Below are 11,521 nucleotides of genomic sequence, written 5' to 3' on the forward strand. Positions count from 1 at the left end.
GCATACTGGGGAATCTCAGCGCACACTTTATGAAGAAGAACACATCCTGATAAGGGCAAACAGATAACGTTCTGGAGGAAGATCAGATGCGATTTTCAGAATACCACCCACCTGCTAATTGCACTGCTTTAAAGGTTAACCCCCCCCCCAAAACACCTTAGTCCACAGATGGTTCTTGCAAAATTGCCCACTGAACCACTTGTTACTCTCCCTTGAAAACACTTTGCAGGGGCCACTTCAAGACAGGATCCTGATGAATCACTCTGAGTTTGTTTTAAAGAAATAAGGAAAGAGTTAAAAATAATTCTGGTTGCTTTAGAAACTGACATCCTTTGTTTTGCTTGAGATGAAATACCATTACATGCATGCAATACCCTTTAAACTTGCCTCTGTTCCAACAATAACTAAAGCTATTCTAAGAAACTTACCACCCAAAAGGAGATCACCATAGAATTACAGTAAGTTTGCCGCTGCGAAGCTGGAGTTTATTTGCAATATTACCAAAAATGCTCAGCCAAGCCTAGTTCAGAGTGACCTGACTGTAACCTTCAAAACATGATGGTGACTCGCTACTAACCAACTCCATCAAAACCACAGCAAACAGCAAAAGGGCCTTTGCTATTTTCAATAGCAGCTTGCAGCTAACCGTATTTTCAGCAAATGTGATACTCAATCCAAACAACTAAGATGACATTTCTAACACAAGAAAAATTAAAATACTGCTAAAATTTATTGATCAAGCTAACGCCATGTGGTTTTATCATGCATTTTAGCCTTCCTGTTGCATTTCACCCAAATCGCAACCTTTTAGACTGCCTAACTCACATTCTCGTTTGCCGATACAGGCACTTCGGTTCTAGTCAGAAGCACGCCTGACCCTGACCACTGACCCTTCAGAATTTCTTTTAAACAACACCAACTTTTAAACTTGTAAGCTGTTTGAAGTTGGTACCACTTTATTTAAAATCATCTCAATTTAATTCAAGCACAGAAAGGAATTTTGGTTTTGCAATTTTTTAGCTTCCACAAACCCACTCCCAAGTCTGTCCATGCTAAGTCATCTTCTGCACTCTCCCCTCCACCTGCCCTAACTCCCAACAGCTATGTTAATGGCCTACAAGAAAACAAACCTCCTGTTTTGACATCTGTCCCTGCCGAAATGAACCTCAAAGGACCACTTTGAACCAAGCCAGTAAAAAGTTTTCAAGTAATATATTGAAACATACTGATGTTACAGTAATAGGTACCTATATACAGTATATGATGCTACATGTGACAATATATGTGACCTGACTCTTAACTCTTGTGATCTGAGTCTATCTTAACATTTTGGAGATCGTTTTGACTCAAACTAAAATTAAAAACATTGATAGGAAAAACGAAGCTCAATAGTTTGCAAACTAAGCTGCCATCTCTCCCTCTACATATGCATATGAATGTACACATTCTTAAGGATGCATAATTAACTGTAAGAAAACAGTTCTCAGAAACCAGAAAGCTAAAGTATTTATATCAAAAGCTGAATCTTTCTCACTCTATCTGCACAAATAAACCCACTGAAGTTGCCAGCTTTGTCAAAGTGAGCAAGATTAGGTTCTAAACATAAATCAATTTAAGCAGTCAGAAACCTACAAGAAGTACTAAAGTGGCTTTCAAATTCCTTGCAGATTTTTACAAATTAAAAGTCATTGACTTAATCTGTGGGAACAAATCTCATTTTTCCTAATGCAAATACCATTGCTATCACATTTCTACTAGGGACATTTAAAAGCTGAATAAAATTATGGTATTTCTAGATAGTATTGCAAGGGTGGTGTAGGGATGGGGAGTGGGTGGTGGTGAAAGGGGGTACTGATCTTACAATGCCATATTGTTTAAAATCCCAGGTATCCATCCCCACTGATCAGTCAGATCTGCGTTGTTCTGAATTGGTTTAATTTTGCTGGGGTTTTTTGGGTTGGTTTTTTTGGTTGGTTTTTTTAGTTGGGTTTTTTTTGCTTCCAAATTTTGCTATTTATTTATAGCTTTAAAAGTCAGTAAAGTGACTTGATTTGCGAGAAGCACTACAATCAGACAGATCTAAGATAAAAATAAAACTCATTATCTATAAGGTTGCTCTCAAAAGTCAACTATTACACTGGCATCACAAGAAATTAATTCATCAGTATATTTTTGACAAGCACAGTTTTTTTCTCTGAAAGGTCATTTTTCTAAATTAAGCAAAGTATTAAATATCTTTGCTGTTCTGTCACACATCTCAAACTTAACTCATGAAATGTTTTCACAGTAAAATCCAATTACATTTGAAATAAACATATGAAATAAAGTTTCACATGCATTTAGATTTGACATTTGTACCGTAAGCAATGTAAGCAAACAGTAAGACCTGTTTGTACATTTTATAAACTATATTAATGGAAAATGTGCCTATTTAGTAAGTACAGTATAGCCTAGTTTTGCTCAGAAAGTGTCCTTCTTTTAGAACTCTCCTAAATGCACACTGTTAAGCATGAGAGGTAGATCTGGACATCACTGTCCACTGTTTAGGATTTGGAATCATAGAATAGTTTGGGTTGGAAAGGACCTTCAAAGGTCATCTAGTCCAATCCCCTGCAAAGAGCAGGGACATCTTCAACTAGATCAGCTTACTCAGAGCCCTGTCCAACCTGACCTTGGCTGTTCCCTGGGATGGGGCATCTACCACCTCTCTGGGCAACCTTTTCCAGTGTCTCACCACCCTCACAGTAAAGAATTTCTTCTTTATATCTAATTTACCACCCACTCTTTTTCAGTTTAAAGGCATTATCCTCTGTCCTGTCGCTACATGCCCTTGTAAAAAGTCCCTCACAATCTGCGTGGGTCTTCTTTACTGAACTAGGAAACCCAGACCGATATCCTACACACCGTGCTCTGCTGCATGCTGCCTCTACCTCCCTCCACATTTGTTTCTGACTCCTATCCTCCCTCCAGAAGGTGCTTTGCTGGGCTGTTTCAACCAGCGGTGGCGAAGCCTTGTGAAAAACTATGGAAAATACCCACCTCTCCCACGTTAGAAAAGGAAACTTACCCGCAACACCAACAAGAAAAAGCAGCTCCACAGGATAAAAACCAGGGATCCATTGGTGCCAAGCAGCCATGCCAAAGACAACTTCTGTTTGTGAATAAATACAGTGCAAAGGATAAAGGTTCTTCCCCGCTTTTGCACCTACTGGAGTTCCTTTGAGATGAGGAAGATTTTCTGCAGCACCTGCCTTCCTGGCAGGCAAGGGTTACAGGAGTGTCTTCACTTATGTAAGTGCGTTTCTTGAGTACACAATTACCCAACACACCCAAGGCACTCCAAGGTGGTTTTTTTTTTAAAGAAAAATCAGTTCCTTTCCAGCTGGAACATATTTGTTTATTCAGACTTAAGTCTGGAAGTGAAGCCACAGAAGCACTCTGAATGTGGTGCACCAAGACCTTCAGTTTCCAAATAAAGGAGACATTAATTTCTTGTTAGTGCAACTCTCTCCCTATATACTGGAACGTAGGCTGATATCCAGACTTGCAAGAGACCTCGACATTCACAAGAACCTCCTCCATTGTCACCTGTGCACCTTTTTCCTCCTACAGAAGGTCATGAAGTATCTGCTGAACATTCCTCCCAAAGCCACAGAAGACAGCTACCTACGCCAGCAAGCCCCACCACCATTTTGCAGCAGCATGCAATATGTGACCCTGTTCTTCCTAAATTAAACACTTCAACTCATTTTGCAAGAGAAAGACCACAGCAAAGCACAGGATATGAACAATCAAGAGAGTATGTGCCCATGAAAAGGCAAAGAGACTTTGTGTGGGGAGATAACTGGGACTGCTTACCTGCAGTGACATCTAAGAAATCTAACCCTGCATTTGAAAGGCCACCAGTGAAACCAAATGCAGGTCTGTCAGGCAGCACATGCACAGACCACAGGAGCCTTATTATAAGGATTTGTACCTGCCAGTTTCTTTAAAATACTTTCTCCCTCCTGAACAAGTCTTCAGCTAAAGGACATTCAACACTGTGGAAAGCTTCCCTTTGGGAACACATTCTGTGTAGGTACCAGTCACATCCATCATCAGTAGGTCTGTGCCAGGCAGAGTGCAACAGAGATCTCTGATCATGTAAGCAGGAATAAGTCTTTTTAACTGGCAACCTTGGTAGCTAAAAGCATGAAGGAATCCAAATCACTTTGATGCTGATGCAGGATTTTAGTCACATAGGTAGGTTTTTAATCATACAGGTCTGAAGGAGACAAGGAGAAATCACTGGTATTCATACCACCATCTGCCAGTGAAGGATTAGGACTCCATATAATGAGCAGTGTGCTAGACACATATAAAAGGGAGAAAAAAAACCAGTTAGTCCCCTTCTCCCAAGAAGTTTAACTTATATATACACTCTTAAAAAATACTGATTCTATTTCACAAGCATTACAGGTTCTGAATACTGATTCTATTTCACAAGCATTACAGGTTCCCAAAATCCATACCTCTGCTCAAGGTCCTAAACATCCTGACAAAGTCACTGAGTCTGTTCAGGTATCATTCATTCACCCTAAACACCATTTTTAATCATTTAATACAAAGTAAAATAGAGGAACTTCACAGATATACTGGGTTTGGAGGTACTCTAAAATTTCCTTGATTTGTCACTACCTTACACCTGAATACAGCTAAGAGGTCTGGAATAACGCAGTGTCATGCCAGGAGAAAGGAAGATAACTGACCTGCAGCCTGCTCTTCATGTCCTTCCCCAGCCACCCAGGGCTTTGGAAGGGTGGGTGGGTAAGCCAAGCTCTCTAGGTGGCCCTTGGGGCTGGTGGTGATACCCTGGCAGCTGCACATCACCACTAGGACTGCTGCAGAGATGGAGGCAGAGAGGGGCATTCCCACCACTGGCCACCACCTCAGCTGCAGATACCTCCAAGATACCGACATCAAGTTGAAAGGATGTTGACAAATATTTGCCCTTGTCATTATTTCAAGTGGAAGGAAAAGGTCAAGCTGTCTCAGGGAAATTAAACATTTTAATAGGAACAAGGACAAATAAGAAGTTGCCAGGATATAAAAACGCAACTTCTGTAAAACTGTTTGCGTTTTGATCTATGCAACCAACAAAGATACAGTGAAAATAACCATGCTACACTCTGCTTGAATGCTGTTGACATAAGATCTATGGGAGAGAAAATAAAAAGTAAATAACCAATCAGCCCGTTGTTACACTGCTGATTGCTGAAGATACGCAGCGGGAAATGATACACCCCATCTCACACAATTCAACAAGACTTAGCCAGAGCAACCCAAACTTTTATTTGTAATATTTCAATTCTAGCTCAGATTTGAGATGGCTGGTCATATTAATGTACAAATTTTTGCTCTATACTACATCTAATTTATATTTAAGAAGTAAAACTTGAAAACAAACAGTGGAACAGTAAAGCTTCCTCAAGGCATAATGCCAAGGAAAACCTGAAGGCTTCAGTAAACTGCACTAGCAAACACATTTTGGAAATATCTTGTACAGGCCAGTAAAAATCTCTGCACTGTATTATCAAAGGGGCTTTAAGTATTATACTGCAAATCCTGTGTAACAAGAAGCAGATCAAGCATATCAATCCATATGCTCTCCTGTAAAATTCCCCCTATAAAAACCAGGTTTTAAGAAAACAGGTTGACATTAAATGTCAACTGGAGATTAAAATGCATTATATGGCACATTATCCTCACATTTATCTCCAAAACAAGTAATACATATCCATGAAATCAGGGCAAAACAACCTGAAACACATCACGATTGGGGAATGCACTGTTAAGGTACACAGAGACTTCCTAACACCAGTCAATAATGAGATTCTCATTAGGACATTCCAGTGTTTTGAAATTCTAAATGCAATGGCCATTTCTCCCATTCTAATATTACCTAAGGACACAGCTATCATTATTTGGCTGTAGCAGTTTGACTTATTTGCTATAGCTTGGAGTGGCCTACATTGAGCTGACACATATCTTCCCCAGAAAAATTGTAGGCTCCCTTGTGGATGACAAGAAGATGTTGTCAGAGGAAACGTGCCGAAAACAACTTTTCTGCCAGAAATTCAGCAAATTTACATTATAAAATATTTTCTAGAATGGTAAGTTTCATATTTTCTTAAAAAATAAAAACAACAACAACAACAACAACAAAAATTTATCCAAATCTTTCTTTCAAGTTTATTATTAATTTAAATTAGAAGCCATGCAGAACTTGAAAAGCCAAATTCAATACATTTGCACATGACACTAAGCTGGGGGGGAGTGTTGATCAGCTGGAAGGCAGGAGGGCTCTGCAGAGGGACCTGGATAGGTTGGAGAGTTGGGCTCATTCCAACAGGATGAGGTTCAACAAGGCCAAGTGCTGGGTCCTGCACTTTGGCCACAACAACTCCCTGCAGCACTACAGGCTGGGCACAGAGGGGCTGGAGAGCAGCCAGGCAGAAAGGGACCTGGGAGTTTGGATTGACAGGAAGCTGAACATGAGCCAGCAGTGTGCCCAGGGGGCCAAGAAGGCCAATGGCATCCTGGCCTGGATCAAGAACAGTGTGGCCAACAGGTCCAGGGAAGTGATTCTTCCCCTGTACTCAGTGCTGGTGAGGCCACACCTGGAGTGCTGTGTCCAGTTCTGGGCCCCTCAGTTCAGGAAGGATATTGAGGTGCTGGAGCAGGTCCAGAGAAGAGCAACAGGGCTGGTGAAGGGACTCAAGCACAAGTCCAATGAGGAGAGGCTGAGGGAGCTGGGGTTGTTCAGCCTGGAGAAGAGAAGGCTCAGGGGAGACCTCATCACTCTCTACAACTACCTGAAAGGAGGTTGTAGCCAGGTGGGGGTTGGTCTCTTTGAGTTTTCTGACATTTTAGTTTTTGTTGTTTTTTCCCATTAAATACAAGTTATAAAGGAAAACAAAGTCATACTTCTAAAAATAATGTCAACAATGACCTATGAATCTAATTTCAATGAGCTTTAATTGCAGATGTTTGAGTAGAGTGCAAATCTGAAGGTCATCTGACATACCCACAAGGAATGGTTTGGCACACATTTTTAAGTGTGGATTTAATATCTATTGCTTGTTCCAATCTATAAACAAAATTTACTACCTCATTATAGGGATTCATTCTAAAAATACTCCTGTTTTAAGTAATTTCAATAGGGATATGTTTTGCTTTTTGCACTAACAACACTGTAGCCATTGTAAAGCTACAAACAAGTATGGATCTCAAAATGCTTGTCTTTTCCATGTGTCCCCTACAATGGTAGGCAGGAACAGCTGAATATCTCACAGGGAATAAATTAGGTGCAGCTGATATGCCTTCCCCAATCCCATGTTCCAAACTCAGGTGAGTATTTGACTGCCCCACCAAAACACTTCCAACAGAGGACATCGGATAAAGAGACCAAGCTCTGAACTTAAACGCCTTAAGAGCAATGAAAAGCATTCAGATCATGCTCAGGCTGACTATAAAGCTCCAAAGGACTTTAGGAGAACCAGAATTTCATCTTTCAATTTTCTTAGGAAACCAAAACTTCCTGGCACAACCCCACAACATCCACCTATCCGTGGGAACTCCCTTGTTATGACTTCCAATTCCCAGTGGCAAGCACCTCTGCAAACCAGCCAAATCTCACACAAAGGTTCACTTCTCTGTCACACCTGTGGAATCCCAGGGCGTAGATGAAAGTAAGGACTGACTGCCTTGGAAAGCATCCAGGCACAGAGCAATAAAAAAAAAGCAGGCAGCAAGACGCCTACCAGCAGCATAAAATTCCCTCTCCTATGGCAAGCGGGAAAAGGGAAGGGGATTCTTGCTTTTGACCACATGGTTCATTGATGGGGAGGCAGAGAATATGTGGGATGATGATGAAGAGGCGAGGGTGAAACACCATAGGGAATTACTTACCATGGGGGAGTCTGGTCTCAGGGTTAAGGAACTTGTCATGGGATATGTGAGTTTGGTACTGGCGCCCACTACAACCTTTCTTTGTGCCTTATAGCTCCAGACCACAAAACATTTCCATGCTCCAAGGATGGAACGTGACAAGAAGATGATGCCAGAGGGAAAAATATATTTTATTGGAAAGATAATTATATTTCTAAGGAGCACAGTGGCTGCATACATGAAGTCTTACAGTGATACATAGATATCTTATTGTCAACTACTTACACACAACATACTCTAGAATTAGCCCCTTAGATGTCCCCCTGAGCATATCTTCTCATTTATTGGTGTCTGTTCCAATGACACACAAAAATTTAAAGGCAGCTTGATTTGCTGCTGTTTCATAGAATCATAGGATGGTCTGGGTTGGAAGAGACTTTAAAGATCATTTAGTTCCAACCCCCCTGCCATGGGCTGAGACAACTTTCACTAGACCAGGGTGTTCAAAGTCCCATCCAACCTGGTCTTGAACACTTTCAGGGATGGGGCATCCACAGTTTCTCTGGGCAACCTGTGTCAGTGTCTCATTACATATGGCTATTGCAGCTACGGGTGGCCATAAACCTCTCTTGCACATTCTGACAGGTAGTACTAAATAGTGAGACTGAAGACTTCAAAAACAGCCAGTGAGTCAAAGCACCCCAACACAATTCTCTTAAACTAGCCCAATTTTCAGCAAGGGGCTTTCTGAAAATCAGACCCTATAGGATTCTCTCAGAGTGGGCCCACACAAAGCTACAGCTAAAATCCTTCTCCAAAAACACAACTGAATTCTGTATGAATTTCTGAAATACAATGTAAACCAATTATTGTATGGCCAATGCATAATTAGTTAGAAAGTAGCCTCTTCTTCCAACTTGTAGCAATTAATTTTAAAACCAAGAATCTTCATAATATAGTTGAAAATTTTCTAATTACATTGGTGATGAGTTTTAACTAATTAATTTTCCCACAGAAACTGAAGGTAGAACTCCTGCCAATTAAAACAGTATTCATCTAACTCAACTTCCAGCTGCTCCCAACAATCACACTCATAACTCCTAGGTGAGGTAATACCCGTTTCAATCTTTTAGAAAATGATCTTTAAAGATAAAACTTATTATTAAGTAATAAACCCACGATGATAAAGACGTATAATAAAGCACAGATGTTCAACCAGAATAAAATCTTCCTGTGCTCAGCTTGAACTGGTTTATGACCATATACTTTATAGCATACAAAACCCAAACAGAAAAGACTGAAACAGTATGGTACACCTGTACAGTGTCTCAAATGGGCACTTAGACCCCATCAAGAGAAACCCATGTGGGTTTTGAAACCATCTCCACCTCCCACCTGACATTTCACCTCTGGCTGGGCCAGCAGAATGATCTTTGATAAGATCCAAAAGTCTTATTCCTGCTCCTTCATCTCCCTGTACTACCCACTTTCTAGATGAAAGGCAACCTGGGGACAGTTTAGCATCACTTTTGGTAAAATACCCTACAAAAACTTGTACTGTTAGACTTATTATCACAAAAAGACTTCCAAATATATTAATGGAAAGTTTTGTGCTTGGATGTTCTTCTGGAGTCTCCCTCTAAATAAACTTCATGGTTGAGATATAGGCACCTTCTCAATGTCTTTTCACAATAAAAACAGGACTGGATGAAGCAACATTAATAGCTGATACTCCAGTACGTACCGTGTCCTGTCATCTATCAACTCCAGGGCCATCAGCACTGCTGGGGTTTATAATCAAATCATAGTACATAACAGACAAAGGAGCAAAAATTCTTCTTAATTTAAAATGTCATTAATTCCATTATAATTGTATTGACTGTAGTAAAGGTCTGCCACTTTTAAATGGTGCCCAAACACGTAATTCCCTGTGACAAGCATACATATACCGAAATAAAGATACGGAAGTAAACTGACACTAGTTCCATGTCAGGGAAGTGAAAATATCTGAAAGGCATTTCTACACAACATCGATTAAGATGACTCATAAATCCAGGGAACTTCAGGAAGGCTCCAGAAGTGAAGCAGATGACATGGCATGTCTCACTTCCTTCAAGGAGGAAACATTTACTGAAACCCTACACTGTCAAAGGTAGCTGCGAAAACAGCAATTAATGTTTTCAGCTGCATATGCCCAGCCAAAATAATTTTAAGGTCAAGCTTCATCCATCTTCATTTGTTTATAATTTTGCCAAGGTAACTGTGATTAATTTATCAAGTTTCAGGCTGAACTACTTTGGGGTCAGGGGAGATGGGAGGAAAAGAAAGGCTAATGCCAAGTCATGTGTCTCCCTTAGAAGCCTAAATAAATAACTGCTGGTGATGCAGAACAATACTGCATTTTAAAATAAACAAGAGACAAATCCCTGTAGCTGAAACAACCAAAACATAAGTTACTTCATCTCTTGGAAAGGAGCTGTCAATATGAACAATCACATGCAAAACCAGCTGAATTATACAAAAAAACCCCCTCACTGTACTCTTTACTTCTAGAAATACAGCAGAAGCAATACTTCCAGTTCCTGAAAAGAACAGCTGTAAGTTAGTCCAGGGGCAACCAAGGATGTCTAAAAATAAGCAAAGTTCTCATATCCAAAGACTTCCAGTTCTCTGAGCAAACAACAATTGCTCATACCCAAAGACAACATTGATAGTTCTGCAGGCTGCTTCAACAGGTACCAGGCCTGCTTTGCTAAATAAACACTTCAACAACAGAAGTATCTAGCAAATTCCCCATGGGAAGTTTCAAAACCAGAAGCCACCAGAAATGGTTGCAGGCATATCTGCTGCCCTCCAGGCACCCCTGTTTCCCAGCCAAAGGACTCGGGCACTCAGAAACTGGTTCTCAGCTCCTTCCTGCACCACCTGGAGTGAGCTGAACTGCAGTATAACCTTGCTGCAATAAACCCCAGCTCCTGGCTCCCCGTACTGCCCCTGCACTCCCACGGTTCAGTACAACTGTACTGTTCACCTTCATGTGATGCCAGCTCTGACTTCTGCATCTTTAGAATATCAGCGTGCATGCAACATAAGGTAGCAGGTAAGCTTTGCTAACTAAAGCAACAATCCCCTTCTCAAATGTCTTCATACTTGGCTTCTGGGAAACTGGTTTGGTTATGAATTTGTTGGGTTCTAAGTACAACTGGGAAATACAGATCTCATCACAGCTGTAAAACCCACTGGTAAAGCTACACTACAGCTTTGCCTATGTATACAACAGTGTCCTCAATTCAATGCTTTAAAGTTCTTATAGTCCATTTCTGTCTTTTTCATACAAATAATATTTGCAAAACATTATTATAGCCTTGAAGCTAATAACTATTTTAGAGCAATTCCAGTACAATCAAAAGCTGTTACTGGCTGTTTATGTAACAGTGAATTAACCCCCACCAATACCTTTCAGGAATTCATAACCATAGTGCACAAAATGCACTTTGCAAGAGCTTGTTAATACGGTAAGTATAAAAGCCGTCTTGATTCAGAAGACTGGCTTTCAAAGCAAACATGCTTAACCTGCAGTTTCAGTCATGGA

General features: G+C 40.6%; 1 protein-coding gene across 5 annotated transcripts in view; it reads right to left on the reverse strand.

The window, feature by feature from the left end:
* The window catches only part of HIVEP1 (human immunodeficiency virus type I enhancer binding protein 1), a 128,663-nt gene that overhangs the window by 77,299 nt on the left and 39,843 nt on the right, over positions 1-11,521 (reverse strand). For 2 of the 5 annotated variants that reach the window (XM_018077673.2, XM_018077669.2), the window contains exon 1: positions 3,068-3,188. The exons of 2 other annotated variants lie outside the window; for them this stretch is intronic. In XM_018077673.2, the coding sequence (XP_017933162.2) occupies positions 3,068-3,137 (70 nt within the window). In that variant the 5' untranslated portion in view covers positions 3,138-3,188. Of the gene's footprint in view, positions 1-3,067; positions 3,189-11,521 lie in introns of those variants that run through there. One more of the 5 variants, XM_018077672.2, reaches the window with a different exon arrangement.

Source organism: Manacus vitellinus, unplaced genomic scaffold (genome assembly GCF_001715985.3).
Source record: "Manacus vitellinus isolate BGI_N305 unplaced genomic scaffold, ASM171598v3 scaffold_39_pilon, whole genome shotgun sequence".
NCBI classification, from domain to species: Eukaryota; Metazoa; Chordata; class Aves; order Passeriformes; family Pipridae; genus Manacus; species Manacus vitellinus.